General features: G+C 35.4%; 2 protein-coding genes across 6 annotated transcripts; one reads left to right on the top strand and one right to left on the bottom strand.

Annotated features, from left to right (window-relative positions):
• Window positions 1–35: 35 nt before the first annotated feature.
• Window positions 36–10544, bottom strand: CPSF100 (cleavage and polyadenylation specificity factor 100). Its single transcript, XM_086418446.1, has 18 exons — window positions 10320–10544; window positions 9393–9561; window positions 8704–8800; window positions 7690–7816; window positions 7447–7562; window positions 7077–7171; window positions 6835–6986; window positions 6550–6607; window positions 6364–6471; window positions 5660–5912; window positions 5116–5300; window positions 3220–3312; window positions 2128–2226; window positions 1836–1967; window positions 1701–1745; window positions 1305–1472; window positions 641–715; window positions 36–521 (listed from the first exon to the last, which is right to left on the bottom strand). The coding sequence occupies exons 1-18, from the start codon at window positions 10466–10468 to the stop codon at window positions 420–422; spliced, it is 2223 nt and encodes a 740-aa protein (XP_086274572.1). The 5' UTR covers window positions 10469–10544; the 3' UTR covers window positions 36–419.
• A 5661-nt stretch (window positions 10545–16205) lies between these two features.
• On the top strand, window positions 16206–21729 carry LOC147389780 (uncharacterized). 5 transcript variants are annotated; one of them, XM_086419031.1, is made up of 9 exons: window positions 16206–16304; window positions 17099–18350; window positions 18526–18644; window positions 18746–18870; window positions 19690–19789; window positions 19895–19972; window positions 20166–20249; window positions 21054–21139; window positions 21388–21729. In XM_086419031.1, the coding sequence occupies exons 2-9, from the start codon at window positions 17171–17173 to the stop codon at window positions 21584–21586; spliced, it is 1971 nt and encodes a 656-aa protein (XP_086275157.1). In that variant the 5' UTR covers window positions 16206–16304; window positions 17099–17170; the 3' UTR covers window positions 21587–21729. The 5 variants fall into 5 exon arrangements, with proteins under 5 accessions (XP_086275157.1, XP_086275158.1, XP_086275159.1 ...); XM_086419030.1 differs by having other exon boundaries at window positions 16218–16431; XM_086419032.1 differs by lacking the exon at window positions 19895–19972 and having other exon boundaries at window positions 16217–16431.
• The last annotated feature ends 71 nt before the right edge of the window (window positions 21730–21800 follow it).

Raw genomic sequence — 21800 nt, 5'->3', positions numbered from 1 at the left:
TAGATACAATCAGACAATGTGGCACGTGTGGAAAGTGAGATTGGCCACTCCCTGGCAATTACATTCCACCATGTATTGTTCTGAATCATGATCATAAATATTCATATAGAACCAAATAAAACATTCAGTTTTACAGCACTTTTTCCGACCTCAAGACTAAATTTCATAACCTTGAATCAAAATTTGTAACAATTTTGATAGTTTCCCTGGAATTTTCCCAGAATTCCTGTGAATTCTAATTCCACTATTGGGCCACCTACCTATCAAGGTAATTCCAACTTGATCTCAGGCTTTAGGAACCAAACAAATGTGCAAAAATATCTCTCTTCCAACAAAATTATACATTCTCTTCCATGCGTGGGCAGATACTCTTGTGGAAGCTCCTCTTAAAATCGCCACTCTGGGTATCACGTATTAATTTACAGCAAATAGAACTGCGAATAGAGATAGTCACGAATCTTGTAATACTCTTCAGTTAGTGGGCCTTCAATAACCACTTGTTGAGTACCAGTAACACCACCCTACAAAATGAATAGAGCCGTTAAAAAAAAAAAAAAAAACAGTAATCCAATTTTTTAAACTGAAAAGTTAATCTAAATTTGCAATTATAATAAATGGACCACGTTGGGAGGGTAATCACCTTCTGGCTTACATCTCCGACCTTACGCACCGTAACGAATTCTCCACATCGCAAGGCACCACCAGAAAATTCTACCTAAAAGAGAGAATTGACAATAAGGAAACAGTAAGCTTCATTATTAAGAACTACCCAATAATCATTCAGATCCTCCTGGCAGTCTAATTAGAGATGGCCCATCGTTTGAATAATCTCAACCTATGTTACCTGGTTCAGTGGTTCGCGGTTCACCACTCTTGAATGAACCTGGTTCGTAGAGGTAGTTCGTGGCGGATATTTAAGTCATTCATGTTAATCTCATAGAAGACAACTCGGGTCAAGGGGGCACATCATCGGTTTAAAAACAAAGGCTTATCTTTAATATTGACCAAATCTTTGGGATTTCTAAAATAAGGGTTATCTCTAATATTGACCAAACCATGGGAGCATCTCTAAAATTCACCAAAATAAGGGGGTTTGTTAGGTTCGCTGTTTTTGACGAACCCAATATGAACCGAACCACGAACTGTTTTGGTTTTACCAGTTCATGGTTCGCTACTATATCAGCGAACCTGGTAACATAGATCTCAACCAATGAGTTGTTGGACTACATGCATAATCTTTTATATTTGTTCAAGTAAACTTTGTGAAGAGAGTGGTACTTGAGCAAGAAAAAACAAGCGAGTACCTGGACACCTTTGCTTGCAAGGAACTGCTTGAAATCTGCCAGTTTTAAATCACCAACAAAAACAGATTTATGCGGTGGTGGTTGGGTAGAGATTGGAAGCAGAGACAACATTCCATCCTCCGTCTTCCCTACTTCGGCATCAATCCAAGCTATCTCATGATCCCCAAGCTGTAATAACAACAGTGTAAATGCAACTATCTCACAGACAAGTTCAATCTAACTCCTATCCTTTCATGTCCCCACTAAAATAAGCTTCAATCATTCTATAATGAACTAATAAGGGAGAAGTTCTCAACAAAGATAAGAGGATGAACGGAACTATACGTACACATATAGGACATCCATAGTAAGACGATAATGTTGAGATGCATCAGACAGTATTACTGAGATGCTTACCTTCTTGAAGAGTACGTTACTCATCAGCCTCTCAGAAAGTTGCACCTGTAATTTGTATAACAGAAACAAAGGTTAACTCAGGTTATTCAATCGTTACTAGCTCCCACAAATATCAAGTCCTGCCATGACGGCTACCTTGTAAGCACACAAATCTGATGTGACATCAATCGTTTTTCCTATCTGGGGAGCATACACATGGGGGCAAACATGTTTCAAGCAGTGTTCCTTCAAATGCTCAGTAGCCTCTGCTGATCCATGCACCAAAACCTTTCCAATAAGAAAACGACACCCTGTGAGGTTTATTTATACTAAAGTCAATGCTTTACTAGCAATCAATCGAAGGGCTCCCGCCCAATTCACAAATAACTACAACTTGACAATTAGGTTTGAATAGTAGGTCAATAGCATAAAGAAAGAATGGCCCTACAAGCTTCAGGGGAGCCACGTGTGCTAGAATTGATTTGATTGAACGGCCATCAGAACGACCCTCAAAGTTCATGTAAACCAAAGAACACTTCACTTGCACCTGATACAAGAGGACAATTCAAACATGTTACTAGGATTTTTAGAGCTAATAAAATAGCAACTATTAAATTGAAAGAAATTACAACTTAAAACACCGCAAAATTTGCAAATGATGCCAGTGATACTTGTCACAGCTAAGCTTGATGCATACAAAAGCAATATAGCTATTTTACATACCCATTTAACTTTATAATAAATTGTCTTACTTCTATCTAAAAAAAACTCTTATTATTCATTAAAAAAAACTATTTTAGTCATAAAAGATAAGCAATGAGACATGCATTCCCCTAGTAATTAATAGATTCAAAATTTAACGAGGATGGATGAGGTTTTCCTCAAAAAATTATATATATATATTGAGAGAGAGAGAGAGAAGGTCGTGAAAACATCGTGCTTGAATCAGAGAATTTCACTAATTATTCTTCCAAATTCAATTTCCCAAAATCTTTGTAAAGGGATGCCCAGTCCACAAAGCAGTACCCTACCCATTAGCATACAGATGGAATATCCCTAAATTTATTAAAAAATTGGAGTGTTATGTTCTTCCTAAATACACAGCTCGAAGAACATGGCAGCCCTTTCCACAGCTTAAAGAGTTAATAAAGCAGAAGTTTAAGATAAATTTTTTGCCTATTCTCAGATTTGTCCTATTGCATTAGAAATCCCTAATGATAAGGAAATTTTTCTATGCCTACCGAATACATGTTTTCAGAAATATACTGGGTTTTTTTTTCAGGCTTAGCCAGACACCCCGATGGATATCAAACCAAATCACATGTCAAGTTCTGGTAAGGGATATGACTCGTTAACCCCAATATGCATCAAGGACTAGATTCACAAACTAATCCACTTGACTATCATCAAATCAGTGCAGTGAGACTTGTGAAATAAATATTGCAATTAATCGTAACATCATGAATTATGTACAGCTACACTACTACAGATTCTACAATTCCTGATATCTCTGTTCATCTAAAGGTAGGGATCCACTCACTGTTAATTCATTTGAAACAACTTTTGATGGTTTTGAATCAAGTATCAAACTAGCAGAACCCTCGTAGAGTTTGCCATCCAAATCTTCCCCAGCCTGAGACAGAATATACAAACCATAAGGTACATACAACAGCATTGGTATAGTTAATGCACTTAAAAAACACCACCACCCAACCATGCATTTCTGTTCATTCCAGTTGAAGTTTTTGGGTATGGAATGTCAATAACAGTAGAAAACATTGGAACTAGTAATAATCTAAAGATTGAAGTAGCAATCAAACATTAACATTTAACATGACAGAACTAAGTAGAAGCAATAAATCTGTGTGTAAATCCCAGTTTGAACTTTGAACTGTGATGTTACAATTCAAATTTTTTTTTTAAAAAGGAAAGAAAAAAGAGGAAAAAGATAAAGAGAACGGAGAAGTAGAAATATAGATATTATGTTTACAAGATTAATTATCTATTGCGTATAGTAACACTTGTAGCGGTGGCAATATAATTACCAATTTGTTCGCAGTACAGGGCCTTTCTTTAGTAGAAATTTGCATTTTAGAAAAGAAAAAATGTCTATAAGTGTTGTACTGATGTTGTGGATGTGGATAAAGCATTAAGTGATAAAAAAGAGAGGATGGGGCATCCCAAGGGAAGAGGATAGAGTTTTGGTTACAAGAGAGAGTGAGGGAGAGAAGAGGAGGAAAGGGAGAGGAAGAAGCACAATTGTGAGAGAAAAGTAGTGCTAGGGTTAGAAAAGTCAGTCCTCTCCTTTGTTGTCAGAATGGCTTATTTATAGGCAAGGAGGCATGAAATCACTTAAATTCCCCTCTCATGTCCAACAATCCAAAATATAATGTATTTCTTGGATAAAAAGTGCCGAATGGGTGACCATGTGGGTCGCGTGGGTCACGATAATCTCTTGGCTTCCGAACCTTTGTCGTCCCACACTGACTATGCTTTTCCACTTCACTCATGGTCAATCCACATGACACACCCGTTGATCAATCTATTTTGCACATGTAAGGTTAATTTTTACTCAGAGACTCCATTCCAACCAATATAATAGTGAACTATCATCAATTACCAAACACACATCAGAGATCAGATATTGAGGTTTTTATAACTTGACCAACAGATTCCTATTATTATGGATTTTTGTTGCAGTTCCTTCAACTGTCTAATACTTGATGGTACTTTGTAATAGTTAAGTAAAATCAGTCATGGTTTTATTTTGATTGAACAATAATGTTTCTTTTCAATTGTAATCTGGACCTTTCGTTCTTGTTGCTTTTCTTAATCTATTTGATCAATTTCGTTTTCATTAAGATTTTTTTAGTCAAGCAGCCAAATCCAAGTTTTGCTCGGAACAGTCCAACTTGAACAGAAACTTCCCTGGTTTGGTGTTTCAAAAAGCTTGTTCAATATGGAAGAAATGTCATCTGCTTGCACAGTGTTAGGCTTGTTGGACTTGGTCAGATGTTGAATTGATTCAAGGATGTTTTAGTCACTTGGTACTGGTAATAGCAAACTGAATTTTAATATTTTTCACTCTTTGCACTTTTTCTAAAAGGACTCCCAAATACGCAACCCACCGGAAATCAAGCCAAGGTAAAAGCTTGTTCCAATCAACATTTCACGATTTCCACAAGATTCAAATGTTTTGAATCTTTAACAAATTGGTATGATGGATAAAACAGAATATTCCTCCTGGCTTCTACATAAATTTCTAAGCTGATCTAAAATTTGATAATGAAGTTACATTATCCCTAAATGTGAGGTCTATTCAATATTTGACAAATAAAATATACAAGTAGAAAAAAAAAATAAAGAGATAACAGCGAGGATAGCTGATCAAACACTCTGCAAGTAAGCAAAGAGATAATTGGCAAAAGAAACTTACAGGCATAAATGCTTGATCCATGTCTTCTTCCTTGATTACATAATCATCAGGATTAATGATCTCACCAAAATCATCCCATTCAGAAGAGTTCTCAAAAAAAGGAAACATTGGAGCAACACTACTGGATGGAGGAACAAACCCATCAATGAAGATGTCTCGATGCCTACCACCATGAGGACCAGTCACTGCAAAGTAAATCAGAAAGAGATTAAGCATTTACATTTTACCATACAGGCAATGCATTTACATCAAACCCAATTTTTCAGTGTCATTACTGCTCAACAAAAAGTATTACTCATTTACTAGTTTCTTTTATGAATCAAATAGATGTCATTTGAAGTATTAAATAACTTCTCTGCCACTAAAAAAGGCAGGCAATCTCTCATTATAGCATTCTGACCACAGTTTGAGCTAACATGTGTATGCACAAACATCTTAAGGCTGTAAAGAATATGATCGGAATGAAAAGAAAAAGAATTAAACTAAGAAAATTTCATAAGATAGATTTCTAATATATAATAAAAACAGAATATGATAAACATACCATCTGATGAAGCATGAGCATTGCCTGTATCAATGACCATTGGATCAACTACATCAACATCAGTTCCATGGGATGCTTTTACCTCCTCCTCTTTGCTTAGACTAGCTTTTAGAGCTTCCTCCTTTTTAATTCGATTTTGTTCTTCTTCATAAGCTCGTAACTCTTCTCCAACCAAAGGAACCCTCTTGCGCATGGTGACTTTTACAGCTTTAGGAGGTGGATCTGCCTGAAGCATGCGAGCTAAAGTTGCAAACTGCACAATTAATTGATGCAAAAGGTGTCAAAAGGATCTTTTAAGAGCAAAGACAAATAAATACCATCCAAATACTTAATATGCATTTTTTTATATAAAAAAAAAAAATAAATAAGCAAATGCACGTGTGTAAACATTGAGAATCAAAAATAAAAATTTTAAGAAAATCAAAGCATTACTAGAACTAGACCATCAAATATTATATGAGAAAAAGGACATTTTTCAAGAGCAATGACTCCAAAAGGATGAAGAGAAATGACTTTTCAATCTTAAAGCTACATCAGAAACATCCGAGCAAGGTAACACTGTCTAATTATGGATTCATTTCAATAGTAAGCAACAAAACTAGAAGACATAATTTTTCATAAAAAATTTGTCAATTGAGGGAAAAAAAAAGTATATGAGTTGAAATGAAACACACAAATAATTGATATAAAGTTAGAAAATATACTTGGCCTCTTTCTGTAAAAAGCACAAGGTTCTTCGTATCACTTGCCCATTCGACAAATATATCATGAGAGAAACCTGCTTCCAAACTGGCCATGGATGCTAAAACAATCTAAAACAGACATCAGTTCACTCCATCTCAAAGGAAAAAAAATAATAATAAGTAGTCTTTAAGAAAAGGTGTGCTAACTTTTGGACCATTTGGCGCGTTCTCAAGCTCATTCTTGTTGATTAGTAGCGTGACATGCCTACAATTTTCAACATAAAATCTGTAAAGCAATTGTTGACAAAATAAAAGGAAATTCATAGGAAAAATAAGAAACTTCAGACTTTCTGTGTATTCAAGAAAAAAGTACCAAATGCAATACAGGCAACAGAGCTAAAGGACACCATAAGGTGGCAAGAGAAAAGAAACAATGTTGAATATATGTATTCTCTGTTAGTTTTTGGGACTATAAGGAAAGTAGCTACTTACTTTAAAAGAAAAGCATTGTCACGTGTATGTTCAAAGGATTTTGCAATTGAATCACTCATCCACTCAAGGAAGCTCTTGACATAATCAATCGTGCTTGAAGCAACATACGTAAGAAAGAATATAGGATAGGACAGATGATGCTGTGCCCAGTACTGCAATTTCAACACAACTCACTACCTTTAGAATTCCTGAAAAGCTGGCCAGTAGAGAACTAAAAACATATCAATGCTTCCAAAACAGACCTGTTCTAATATCAAAATCAGTTCCAATACACGCCCGGCTGTATCGACAGGTAGTAGTACATTTCCATCCGCTCTCAGAGTTTTCAGTATCAAATCTAACGGAAATTAAAAATAACAAACAACATAATGAATCATGTTAGCAACTCTATAAAGTTAAAGAATACAGTGACATAAATGTCATGAATTATGACATCAAACTGTTGATTCTAACAATTGTCCTTCATAAGAAAGATACAAAATTAAAAACAAAACAAAAATTTCCACATTCACAAAAAAAAAAAAGGGATAACAGGGAGCATCGCAAAAAAAAAAATGCATAACAGGCCTTGAATGAAAAATAATCAAATTTTGATATAGAAGGCAGGAATACCTAGAAACTCTTGGTCTCTTTGGCGTCTAGAAGGCTGATTGTTCAAAGCATTATAAGCATCCGTTATCAAAACAGCAGGACGAACAAAAGATTCTAAAACAGTTCCGTTCAAGAGCCTGATAAATGAGAACACCGGTAAGCTTTTTTTTTTTTTTTTTTTATTCCTTTCACAAACATAAGCATTACAGAGTCCACGAAGTTCTAAGTTGGGTGGAAGTAATTGGTAGGAGGGTCGCATATGACCTTTCTTTGCGATGGTTGAAGTCAACGGCATATATTACGTCCTCCCCATCCTTTGTAATCTTCCAGACAGTACCACCCAAGAGATGTCCAGCCACATGAGGAGCAATAACAATCCCCTCTCCTTTTTCTGACATAAATTTAAATGGAAAGAACCAAAGAAAGAGGAGCGATAAGAACACATCAAATATGTAATGGATGAATAATAGGGGCAAGATGTCTGCATATCGGACCAACCTACATACAGATCCAACCGTATCTTACAGGTGAACACATGCAGAGGGTTGGGACAAGGAATAAGGTGGGTTCCACCGAGGGGTTCTATGAGTCTGAAAACCAACCCAAGCAAGCAATCACATTTATCCACCTAGCACATTTGGATGGGTTGAATATATGCACATGTGTGTGAACTATCCACGGAAAAATCTAAAAGAAAAAAAAGGTTTATATATTGGATGATAAAATCACCGAGTTCAAGGGCGGAGCCAGGATTTTCTTGTAGTGGGGGCAAACTATGGTTAGTTGTATGGTTGAACTTGAAGATGAATGGTTTTAGGGAGAAATTCAGAGGTCTTTGGTTAGAAGTTGAAGAAAAGGATATTTAGGTCATTTCCAATTAGTATATGAGTAGGTCCGGTCAAGAGACAATGTCATCAACAAAAAATTGAAAGGGGGGGGGTTTCAAAAATTGGAGGGAGGTGAGGGTGTGAGGGCAAATGGGGAGAGAGGTGAGGGAGTGGGGACAAATGGGCATGTAATTAGTTGAAAATATAGAGGAGCATCTCAAAGTTCTGTGGGGGGCAATTGCCCCCACTATCTCCGCCCCTGACCAGGTTGGACAAATTTGTGGCCTAGAATGTCTCCTAGGTTAGGCTTACGTAATGTTCCGGCTCCACCAGCATGTAAAACATGGATTGTTCTGGCCCCTGGGTACGTCCAGACCCAAGTGTTCCTCCAGCAAATGTATTGTGAATAACCAGGTGAACCCTAAAAGAAACAATAGTAAAACAAACTTACCAGACAGATGATAATTTTGAGAGTATGTCAGTCTGACAACATTTTGAAAAGCAGAATCAATGTCATCCAGAGTAAACAAGTCAAAATCTGAAACTTGCTGCAAAGGGAGAGAAGATAATGCGAGAAGATTAGAAAACGAACATAACTCAACATCATCATCATCAAAGTTTTATCATACATATCTTGTGTCAGCTGAATGAATCTTTTTCTTCCAATAAATTCTACCTAAAATCATCTCTTGGTTAGCTCAATCATCTCTTGGTTAGTTCAAGCATCTTCCAATCTGCCCTCACTACCTCAATCAAGAGTCTTTTTTAAGTTCATCTCGCTCTTTTGGATCCTTTCAACATGCATGTTCTTTCTAATTGGAATTATTGCGCTACTCCGACGTTTTCATAAATCCCATTCATTTTTTTTGCTTTACCTTTCTTAATTTTTCAATTCACCCAACTCAACATCCTAATCTCGGATATGTATTGTACTCAATCTGTGAACATGTTCCTTGATTGTCCAACATTCAGCTCCACAAATAAAAAACATTAACAACACTTATGCCACTAAAACTTGAAAGAAAATAAGCGCTCGCACTGCTCAGACTCCTTGTACTTATATAAAATAAAAAATTCATAAACTATTCAATATTATATACTGATATACGATGGAGTTCAATTGGCAATAAGAAACTTCACCTTCCGCGAAAGATAGTGATCGTACATAGATAAAAGGCCTAGTCTATATACAGGTTCTGTTAAATAAACTGGCGCAGAGAGTCCAAGGTGCTTCATGGCATATGGTAAAGCACCAAGATGAAGTGTATCTGGATGTGATAACAAGATGGCATCCACTGTGGAAGCTACCCTGCATATTTGAATAACGTACTTAAGAAAAATCTAAAAGAGACAAATAAATCATATAGTTAAAAATACTTTGCATAACCCCGAGGGGGTGGCTCAATGGCAATTTCGGATCAGATAAGCGGTGAGAGTCGATACCCAGTATGAGCAATATTTCCTTGGGGCCACCCGCGAGGGCGCTCCCTCACTTACCTGGTGCATGTGATGCGTGGGCATTGCACGTGCCCAGGGGAGAGACCCATATGCCTTGGCTCCAGCCCTGGCTCATCCGGCCCCCCTAGTCGGACATAAGTCCGGACACCCCGTTATAATAAAAAAAATAATAATAAAAATTACTTTGCATGGCTAGCCATCATTTTTAATTTCTTTATTTTTGGTTCCATTAAATTTAGTTTTGAAATGATACGTGATGTGGAAAGTCCCCCCTAGGACGACATCCCATCAACTTAATTATAATTTGAAAGTAAATCTTAATGATTGGGATACATATGTGGAACAGTATTGGGTTCTTGTTCTAATAACGGAACCAATTCGCAAATTCTCACTTAAATTGTTTCAATAACCATTTCTACTTGTTTTGTCAGTTAAAGTGCTCCAAAGTTCAAATTACAAATGCCCATCTTATAAGGAATCACAACTAACGAAATTTTAAACTGGGTATCAAGCAACTTCTATGTTCGATAAATAATTCAAAATTATAACAAACGAAACCAAAAAGAGGGGAAATTTGAAAAATAAAAATAAATGAGGGTTGATATAAACCTCGCAAGGGGTTGAAGTAGATTGGGATCGAAGAGATCGTTCCATCCACAATCGATAAGGAAGTTGAAGCCATCGATGGAGACGAGATAAGAGAGAGGGTTCTCGTTGTAGACACCACAGAGTGGAGTGACCTGGACTGAAGTTCCCATGGCGCGCGCCTTTGCTTTGCTTTTCGACGTTTTGGTCAGTGAAGAAGTAGAGAAAACAATGGCGCGTGGTTTATATTTGTTGGGAAATTTTCTAAAGAACCCTAATGTAGGTTTTTCTTTCTAAATCCCAATGTTGTGAACATTTTCTATCGAAATGCCCCTTCGCCTTACAACAATTTTTGTTGTGGACTTTTCTAGCCTCTGCGTCGATACGACCGTTTTGGATTTGAGGAAAAAAAAATTATATTTCCTAGATAGATATCAGTTCCTAGTGATACAATTTTTTTATTTTTATTTTTTTGGAATTCCTAATATCCCAGCCACAGTCTCAAAGTCAGAGTACGGATTTAAAACGATAAGGAAAAGCTAAGGAAAACACATTAAAAATGAGAGAAAAAAAAAACAGAAAAACGATAAATATATATTAAAAATTATGAAAAAAATAAATAAAAATAAATATATATATATATATATATATATATATATATATATATATATATATATATATATATATATATAGATATATATAGGGAAATATTCGGCACCCAACCATTTACCCAACCATTTGCCCAATCATTTTTGTCTTACATGGATTAGAAATTTTATAATGGGCTAATTTTTGGTGAGACTCATCTCTATGGTGAAGAGATCATTCTCACAAAAAATCAGCCCATTCCAAAACTTCTAACCCCATCACAAATGTTTTACAAAAAATGGACGGTCCACGATTTTTTAACTTGAAAACATGGGGTTAAAAGTTTTGAAATGAGCTGATTTTTGGTGAGGATGATCTCCTCACCATAGAGATCATCCTCACCAAAAATCAGCCCATTCCAAAACTTCTAACCCATGTAAGACAAAAATGATTGGGCAAATTGTTGGATAAATGGTTGGGTGCCGAATGGGACCTTATATATATAATCCCACATTGAAAAAAAAATTAAATTAAATTTTTTTGTCAAATGAAAAAACGAGAATAATATATATATATGTATATAATCCCAAATGAAAAAACGAGAATAAAACGACTTTTTTTTTTAAAATATCACAAATGAAATAATCGCATTTTTTAATCTTCATAGATGCAAGACGTGTTTTTATCGTTTTTTTTTTAATAATTCCGAACCATGATTTTAAATCTTTTCCAAAATCGAGATGACTTGTCTGATATGTCTCAGTATCATCTACTAATGAGACAAATAGATAAGTCAAATGTACAATTGTCTCGTTGTTGAATGAGACAAATCAAATGTATCGAATAATTCGTCTAAGACAATTTGTTCTCAAAACGAGTTTTTAAAACGTGATCCCAATCATCACGTTGATGGAGACTAGCATTTTCGTTTTAGAAAACCCAAAAGAAGAGAGCTACAATTGGCATCCCAACTTTTACTTAGTACACCCCAATTAAATATAAAGAAAATAATTGGATGGTTGAGAATAAGTACAAGTTGGATGCCAGTACAAGCGTGCACACACACACAAACTGTGTGTGTGCGCGCGCTAGATTTCTAATTTTTGGATTTAGGATTTTATATGAGACCAATCATAATGGTAAACAACTATTGAAATTGTTTGAAAAAGTTTTAAATAAAAGTTGGGGTGCTGATAACAACTCTTCAAAAGAGCCTTTGGACTTTTTTGAGCCCTCTCCATCAACATGACCATTAGGGTTTGAGGGGTAGATTTTCTAGGGATCAATACCAATCTTCTAGGTATTAACACATGTTTTCCAGTGATACATTTTTTTTCTTGGGAAATCCTACCATCCCAATGGTCATGTTGGTGGAGAGCCACAACCCATGGATTGAGGTTAGCATTTTACCTTTCTTGTATCTTTTTCCATACAAGAATTTCTCGCCATACATTGCCTTCATTCCAAGGTTTCTTTTCTTTTATTTTTATTTTTTTTCCTTTTTTTTTAAAGAAAATTCATGGATTTTTTTTATTAGAGGATGAAAATGGCGCAAATGATTAAAAAACTAAAGTTCAAAAAAGTATTTTCTAATTTTTAATCCAGCGTTCTTAAATGAATCATTTTTTTCTCCTAAACCATAAACACTCACAAGGTATTTTTCTCCTCCCTTGCTTCTCACTAAATATGTGTGAGATGTACTGGAGAAGATGACATACTCTCACCAATGCTATAACAACCATATGCATCTCTTAAACCACCTCTTTTTGATGTACCCATCTACCTAATAATCACCAGTTGATTGGACTGTCTAGGTGGTATTCGAAGGCATAGTAACAAATTTTGCCAAACATAAAATAACACGTTATGATGAGATCGAAAATGATGGATCAATATGAAGTTCAATAGATTATACATAATTTAGCATATGTGGTTGTAGAATTTGAAGATGGTGCACTTTTGAGAGAAAAATCTAGGGTTTTTTCTTTTTAATATATATTATAGAAATTAGAGATGTTGGTATTTAGATCATTGAATAATGATAAACAATCTTGAAAAAAACAACTCAAAATTAACTGACTGATGTGGCATGTGCATTGAATCATAGATATTTTCCTCATGTATCCCACGGAAAGAAATCTATGGTTATGTGCATATGTCATGCCAATGAGTGAAGTTTTAGTGGCTTTTTTCGTGTTAATTTTGTCTCGACTCTTGATTGTTTTATATTATTTTATAAGAGAAAGTTATTGGGTCAAGGGAGGAATGTTGTCAATTTGAAACTCACAACTATATTTTGAATTTTTTATTTTTTTTTAATAATCTTTTTTGATCCATAAACTCTGACTAAAAAAAAAAAGAAAAAGATTAATGTTGGAGTAACCTCGGGGGAGGATATACAAGGAACATCTTGACGTGGTAGTGCGCGCATGCCCGTAGATGTGTTTTCTCCGAGATACGAGTAAAATGCATCTACAAACATGTGCACACCACCATGTCAAGGTGTCCCCTGCTGAGGTCACTCCAGCATGATTCAAAAAAAAAATTGTGCCAAGCTCATGAATGGATTGGATTGCATGATGATACTGTAAAAAGAAGTGTAAAGCTCAAAGGACTTGTCCCATTCCTCCAGCTAAATTTTAAAATGCACCCCACTTAGAAAAAGCAAAAACATAAAATAGGTGCATTTGATGACTTCTTATCATAAACATTCATAACAATTTGGCAACTTGTTACCGATTTATTATGAACGAATTCGGTAATAAGTCACAAATGGAATCCTGAGGGGTTGGCACAATGGCAATTTTGGATTGATAAGTAGAAGTATCAATTGAGCTCGGCACAACCCACCTTCATATTGAGCCTGCAAGAGTAGGGCCAGGCTCAATAATTTTCAACCCGTCAAATTCGGGTTGAGCTAGGATTTATTAGTGCCCAACTTGGCTCGACCCCCGCCCGCTATTATATATTTTAGAAACATTCGTAAAATATTGATTAGATGAATATTTTTCCAATAAAAGTAAGATATGTTGTATAATTAGAATTTAACTTTCATCTTTTACTACAATTATATGTTAATAAGATATTAATTGCAAATTCAATAGGATAATCTTCAAACACAACAAATAAAAAAATATTATTGTAAAAAAAATGCATTTTTTTCTACTAAAAAAAAAAAGAATTCTAAATATTTTATTAGGCCTAAATCAAGTCCGAACCCGTTAGGGCCAGACTAGGGCTTGGCCCAATAGGGGTATATGGAGTGCCTGTCTTTTTAGGTCCAGGTTAAGGCACAATGAAGCCCAGCCTGAACCCACCCAAATACAGCCCTACCGGTGAGCAGTTAATGCTCGTAGGTGGTGAGTTCCATACCCAGTGTGAGCACTAATTTCTTAGGGGCCACTCATGAGGGTGTACCCTTACTTACCTAGTGTGTTGCATGTGTGGGTGTTGCACCTGCCCCGAGACTAATCCTTGGACAAAATCATAATTTATGGATTACACCAACCTCAAATCCGGGTATCAAAAAAAAAAAATCACCAAATGAACCCATTCAGTATTTTTGCTCTTTTAAGTTGAGTGCGATTAGCCATGTTCTCCCCTCAATTTTCTTTTTGCTTAATTAACCATCATTCCTTTTTTGTTTATTTTTAATGAATGGAACTTCACGTCCTTAATTTATTAGCCGAACACAATATTTTGGTACTAACATCAAATATCTTATTAATGAACTTTCCTTGAAGTCCTTCTCCTCCCTCAACTTGTATATATATGTACAAGTGAACCAATCGATTTGAAAAACTTAAGTGAATTATGAAATGAATTATCTCCATTCGTGTCAAACCTGAGTGAATCAAGAAACAAATTATCTTTGTCCACCCCTACAAACTGGGTTTGTTGAATGGCGAAACGTGAATTCCAAATCCTAATTGGAACCCAACTAACTGCATGGGGATATTTGCCTTCAATGTCATAACAATCAGACCTACCACATTAATATGGGCGGAGCCAAGATTTTGCCCATGTGGGGGGCAACCAAGAGAAGAAAAAAAATTTGTGGGGACAACTAATAATGGAAAAAAATAGCTGTGGAGGCAATAGTGATAGATTTTTTTTAATCCGCCGCTAAAATCTATAGCAACAACTCACCAAACCATAGACATTGAAATGTCTTATGGTGGCAAGTGCCCCCGTTGTAAATCCGCCCTTGCACATTAAACAACTCTTCCAATGTTTTACAACAGTTGCATTTTTATTACAAATCTCTCTTGGATGTTTTATAGCTCCAAGGGAGCCTACTTCATCAAGTTTGTTACTCAACAAAACTTAAAGTGGATTTACATCATTTTAAAAATATTAAATGACCGTAATATATTAGTTTCTTTAAATCAAATATCTATTATATCCTCTCACCTCTCAACATTAATTCTATTTCTTAAAATCACAGATCAAAATCTAAGTTATTATTATTATTTTAAATATATTTTTACCATGAAATCTAGAGGGTCATAGTAGCGAGTTTTTATAATAAAAATATATTAGATAGGTCACCCAGTGCATCCCACTAAAAAGATAATATTTCATGCGCTCTTAATTTAATAAAAATGATATTTTCATTAACGTGACTCTCATCGAAATTATATCAAATTAAAATTTTCATTATTATTTATCAGGTTTTTACTATCACGACTCTCATTCAATAAATCACTTATATTGAGATTTATATCACTATATATCAATGCAATTTAATATTATAAATAGTTTTATGAAAGAGTTTCTTTTTTTCTTAATAAAAAATTTCAATCATGTAAAACTCTTCACCCAAATTTTCAAAATTACAATTATTATTTGTGAAACACTCTAAACTGAATTCTATTTATTTCTAAGTTGGACAGACTAACTTTAATGTCAAAACAACCAGACCTACCATGTTAAATGACTCTCTGGATACACTCACCTCTCCTTCACCATTCAACAGAGATTTGTTGTTTAGATATTTACGTGTTAAGCTGATGAACCAATGGCATAATATGTGTATTAAAAAAATAAGTAAAATTAAATACTTAAATTGAATCACTCTTGCTTTACTTGATACACATGGCATCATACTATTGGTTCTTTTTCTTGGTACATAAAACTTACAAATCAGTAAATCTTTATTTTTATCATTAGGAATCTATTACACACTAATATTCGAAGAGTACGTGTCTCTCAACTAGACGTAGGTTGTTGTAGACTTACTACACGTCAGCATACTGGATCGGATGCATGGCTTAAATATTACGGCGCGGCGCAACTGGCCAGAATTCCAAAATTCTTAAACCCGTAAACAGCTAATCTATTTTGTTCACGTTTCTGCCAGAGGTCAATAAAAGTGGAACTAATTTCTGTTTCTAGTTCGAAAATAGTGGATTTCACGAGGTTCGAGTTCTTCCAATAGTTGATTTCTCAGTTAAAATCTGCATTTTTTGTTGTGCTTTAGCAGAATTAAGGGTTCAGTAGAAAATGCGATCTTAAATGCTTACTATCTTCGGAATCTTAGTGAAGGGTACGCATTCTTAATGAAAAAATAAATTTAAAATTTGATTATTGTTAGTTTTTTTTACTTTGGTAGTTGGTTCATTCTTAATTTGCAAATCTTACACTAAATTTTGAATTTCCTTTTTTCTTTGTTGGTTGAAACATTTGAGGTATAAGTCATGATATCTTACTTTGTTCATCAATGAATCTAAATATTCAACAACATTGGATGGAAATTCATAAACCCTACTTCGTATGGATTAATTCCATCAATGTTATAATATTGGGGAGAAATTATAAATAGATTCTTGTGCGGGTGAAAATGGGTTTTTGTTTGATAACTGTTTATTGGGTTAATTTTGAACATTTTTTGATCACTGAACTCCTTTTTTTTTTTTTTCTTTTACTTTTTCTCTATGAGTTTGAAAATTTTAATTGGTATTTCTTGCGAGGTTGGTTTTCGATGGCATCGAATCTGTATTAATTTAAATACAGTATTGTTTATTACCCATTAACCTTCACCTATTACTTTTAAAATTTTGATTCTGCATTCTTTCTACCATGTCTTGTTGGTTCTGCCCAGTATTATATCTTCTCTAGAGTATCAAATTTCATCTGATTCTCTTCTAACTATAGTAGATTTTAGTTATGTTTTGCTTGCTAGTTTTATAACTTTAGATTCTCTATTCTTGCAGTTATTTTGTGATCAAGATTTTGCTGTATTATCTTCTGATTCAAGCAAGTTTTTCTTCAAAGATTTGAGAGAAATGGCTGCTCGAAGTCAGCCTTCTAGAAATAGCCGACCTTCGATCAAATATAGGTCGGTTCCATTTGATGTGGCATCATTTGCCCATTCTGATGTTTGTCAGGAAAATGTCACCACGCCCTCTGATTCTCACAAACAAAGCAGTAAACATTCAGAAACTACGTCTGAGATACTGAGCACCGCTCAGTTTGTATCAGCAATTGGGCGGGCATGGGATTATGCAAATGGGCCCCTTCCCGTTTGCCAACCTAAAGCAGATGTTAAGCGTAGCGTTTGTGTGAAGGATAACATGGAAAGGACCAGCAAGACTTCTACCACTGATTCCGGTTACTTCTTTGATCTGAAGTCTGTAAAGTTCTCCCCTCACATGGTTAAATCTAGTGTCGAGTGTATTGGTGTAGCCCAGAAAATCTCATTGTTTGATTCTTTATGTCGATACGATAATCATTCTTTTTTCTGGAGATCTCTACAGCTTGGTGATTCCTACATACCTGTAGAATCATGGAAGGTGAATGGGCTTGAACGTGTAGGAATCTCTTTTGACATGGGAAATACATACGAATGGATAAGAGAAAAACCCTTTTTTGGGTCAAAAGATTCTATAAATTTGATCCCAACCGAGTTCAAGAAACCTGATGAAACCTGCATTTCTGGATATAAGAGTATCCTCACGGACAATAATACTAATTTAACTAAAAGTAAAGGTCCTCCATCAGGTAACACTGTAGAATTAGTAGAAAATGTTGGGAAATCTGTTGCCTCTCTGAATCTGCATTTCTTCCTCCAACCTATCACAAATATAAGGGTAACAGGAGCTGTTTCAAGGATTTCGAGTTCCATTCTTATCTCAGACTACCATAATGACCTTTTAGGCTTGGATAATTTTGCATTTGAAGAATGCCAACACACACCAGAGGCTGCTAACACACTTGCGAATGGGAAAAGGGAGCCCAAAGATCTTCTCTTCGAGAATGAACTTTCAGTGGAACTTTGTCCAGATATGAGGGATAAGCCCAGTCATGCACTTCCCAACCAAAGACACGCTTTTGCAGGAGCATTGGCTGGAACATTTGTTAGCCTTTGTTTACATCCCGTTGATACAATTAAGACTGTCATTCAATCTCGCAGCACATGTCAAAAGTCCATCTATCACGTTGTTGAATCGATTATATCTGAAAGAGGTAAGAATTTGCGAAAGCTGAAGTTTTTTAGGTTATTGTGCATGGTGGGAATCTCTAATTCTCTATAGCTTGTTTAATGTTTTGATCTCTTACAGGAAGGCTTTCTCTAGTGGATTTTATGTGTCTGAAGCTTGTTATATGTGTGGATGAACATTGGTGGGGATTTTGTTTTCAGGTGTAGCAGGACTGTACCGTGGAATTGCAAGTAATATAGCTTCCTCTGCACCAATTTCTGCGGTTTACACCTTCACTTACGAATCAGTTAAGGGAGCTCTGCTTCCACTATTGCCTAAGGTGATTTTAATTTGTTTGTCGTGTTTAGCTCATTCATTTGTTTATAAAAAATGTGTAATTCTTGCTTGCATTTTGAAATCTCACTCCTTTCTCCCATGCAGGAGTATCACTCTATTGCACATTGCACGGCAGGTGGCTGTGCAAGTATTGCTACTTCATTTATTTTTACTCCAAGTGAGCGTATAAAGCAGCAGATGCAAGTTGGTTCACATTATCAAAATTGCTGGTATGCCTTGCCTGATGTCACAAATTCATTCTTTATAGGCATCAAATTTGATATTCTTTAAAAAAAAAAAAAACTATAATCTGGGAGGTTAGAGAGCTGAAATCATTTACTCGGAATACCTCTCAGACTCGGTCATTTGTTGATATCTAAATTGTTTGAGTGATTTTAGATTCTCGTCGTTAATGGGCATGCATTTGATTTATTTACATTATCCAGAAATTTGCATTTCTTTTTATCTGCTAATGTTCTCCAATGAATTTCATGCATGCTGGGTATGTATTTCGCTGATGCCAACAATCATCTAGAAACTCCTCAAGCTTTGTGTTATGCCTTAAAGTTAAATTATGGTTTATATCTTACTGTCAATTGTAGTAGTTGACTGTTGAAGATATGTTGAACTAGAATCTGTAATATTGTAATCAACATCCTGTTTATCTCAACTCATGGCCCATAAATGAGTTTCTTGAGGTGTATGAGCTTCTTGGGGCATTATGTGCAATGATATTGAATGGCTTTTTTTGGCTAAGAAAGTTATTGTTGGTTTTATTGTCACTATTATGACCGCAAATTAGTGTTATGGGCTTTATGGGAAAATTGTTATGGAGTTAGATTTGATAACCTACAAAGAGAACTGGGGAACAATACTCAGAAATTTTCAAGTGTATCTTTGTCGGAACATATCTTATTAATGCAAATAATCAAGATCAACAAAAAAGTGAATGAAAAAACACATCCATCTTTACATGCTGTTTAGGGATGTTTCTTCTATATTCTTATGCTCCATTCATGCAAACATTGCATTAAAAATTGTCTTTTCAGGACTGCCTTGGTTGGAATCCTTAAGAGGGGTGGTTTGCCTTCATTATATTCTGGATGGGGTGCCGTTCTTTGCAGAAATATCCCACACTCTATAATCAAGGTCAGGTCATTTTACATTGTAAAACTACTTTGTTCCCTCATAATGAGGCCATTATGATTTCTAGGGCATAATGATTTAGAAAGCTAGCTTCTCCTTCACATGCAGTTCTACACCTATGAAAGCTTGAAGCAGTTGTTGTTGTCGTCAGCACATTCTGATGTTCCTCCTAGCACAATTCAAACAGTTTGTTACTGTAGCATTTCCTTTTTGTTGTTTTTTCTCTCCTCAACTTGAATATTTAGCTTCCATTGCGACCCATTGTGTTGCATTGTTTTCTTAAGATTGTTTGATTGCTATCAACAAAAGCACCAATCAGGTTGTGCTTATTAAGAGAGATCTTCTCCAAATCACATGCCGTAAATTGATCTGCTTGCAGCTAGTATGTGGAGGACTGGCTGGATCTACTGCAGCATTGTTTTCAACTCCTTTTGATGTGGTGAAGACCAGATTACAAACCGAGGTGTGTTTTCCTATTTGCATGTGTGATCCATTTTACATGCTTTTTATTCAAACTTGCTTTGCTCTATTAGAAAAGTATTGACCAACAATACCTGGCTTTGCCTCCTTTAAACAATCATTGACTACCTTGTTATTTTTCCTATTGATAAATGCACATAATGCCTACATACTCTATCTGAACAGCAGAATGTGAACGTGTGATCTGATTGAACTGATGTATTTGAAAAAGAAAACGTCTTTAAGATTATTAAACATGAACTTCAATATTTGGTCCAAAGCATATGTTGTGTAGTGAAAAAATTCCGATTATAATTTTCCAAAACCCTCCAAAATGAATAAACCTAAAAGAAAATTCACAAGAAGAGAGGAGAAAAGAAAATGGTGGTTCGTATTGATGTCGATAGATGGGACCCACACAAACTTAACGCAGCTTGGACAAATATATAGAATGGCCTTGCGTATTTGCGGTGATTTAACACAGCAAGGTGGTGTACTCGGTGCTGGAATCCTCAATGGTAATCATGATTCTGCTAGGAAACCACGAAGGGGAGATCCAAAGTCTCCCAACAAAGGAGCAATTTTCTCTCAAAATGATCCAAACTACCCTTTCCCTTCCATTGAGACTTTTAATTATTATCATGTTTTCATGGTCAAGATCGTGTGTTATTTCTTGAGTCAACGGAAACCGACCCTATTTTATTATCGTGTTATTTCTATGAATAGCTTATCTTTATAAATGTGATGTTTGTGGTTGTTATGTTAAAGGGTTGTCATTTATGTTTCTGACGAGTTGGTTGCTAAGCAGATTCCTGGATCTCTTAGTAAATATCACGGTGTTTTTCACGCCCTTAAAGAAATATCAAAGCAGGAAGGCTTGAAAGGTCTCTACAGGTACATCCCTGACATTTTGGGAGTACTATTTTCCTTTTTCGAGTACAAGTTGCATATGGTCATATATTTAAAATAATGGATTTGAGAAATTTCGTTAGCATTTATACAAAAGTTAGCCTTCTTTTGAGTAAAAGTTGCATATGGTTCATATTACTGGTGAACTGGTTCTCTAATATAGGTTTTTGAACTACTTCCTTTTGTTCATGTAATCTACCTTCTGATTAGTGATTTCTTGATTTTGTGATCAGGGGACTGACTCCAAGATTGGTGTTATATATCTCACAAGGAGCACTTTTCTTTGCATCATATGAATTTTTCAAAAGTGCTTTGTCGTTGACCGTACCACAACTACATGTTCCAACCGTTCAAAACAAACAAAATATAGAGGATGATTCTACATTGCCTTCAACAGCATCATCGCCCAGTCTGCCTACTTTGAATTCATAATCAGGATCCAAGTGCAGATGTCCAGCATTTTAATGTTGCTGTTTAGCCAGAAAATGTCCTAGGTGGTTGGGAAACAAAAGCAGACTGATTTTGGCAATATGAAATATGAACTCCTGAACCATGAATCTTAGCCCTTCAATCCAGTTAGTTTCTAACACAATGATTACATGTTCTGAAATTTATTAACTTATTTTCATTGGTGGTTATGTTTGCT

This window comes from Akebia trifoliata, chromosome 12, assembly GCF_017979445.1.
Source record: "Akebia trifoliata isolate Shusen 1 chromosome 12, ASM1797944v1, whole genome shotgun sequence".
In the NCBI taxonomy this organism is placed as follows: Eukaryota; Viridiplantae; Streptophyta; class Magnoliopsida; order Ranunculales; family Lardizabalaceae; genus Akebia; species Akebia trifoliata.
Note: the sequence above shows the minus strand (reverse complement) of the source record. Positions and strands in the feature narration are given on the sequence as shown.

Excerpts from the sequence above, each read along its gene's own strand:
- LOC147389780 (XM_086419031.1), top strand. The coding sequence starts at position 17,171 with ATGGCTGCTCGAAGTCAGCCTTCTAGAAATAGCCGACCTTCGATCAAA. Across the intron at positions 18,645-18,745 it reads TGCTTCCACTATTGCCTAAG|GAGTATCACTCTATTGCACA; the intron begins GTGATTTTAATT and ends TCTCCCATGCAG. Across the intron at positions 21,140-21,387 it reads GGCTTGAAAGGTCTCTACAG|GGGACTGACTCCAAGATTGG; the intron begins GTACATCCCTGA and ends TTTTGTGATCAG.
- CPSF100 (XM_086418446.1), bottom strand. The coding sequence starts at position 10,468 with ATGGGAACTTCAGTCCAGGTCACTCCACTCTGTGGTGTCTACAACGAG. Across the intron at positions 8,801-9,392 it reads ATCACTATCTTTCGCGGAAG|CAAGTTTCAGATTTTGACTT; the intron begins GTGAAGTTTCTT and ends CTCCCTTTGCAG. Across the intron at positions 1,473-1,700 it reads GTAACGTACTCTTCAAGAAG|CTTGGGGATCATGAGATAGC; the intron begins GTAAGCATCTCA and ends TTGTTATTACAG.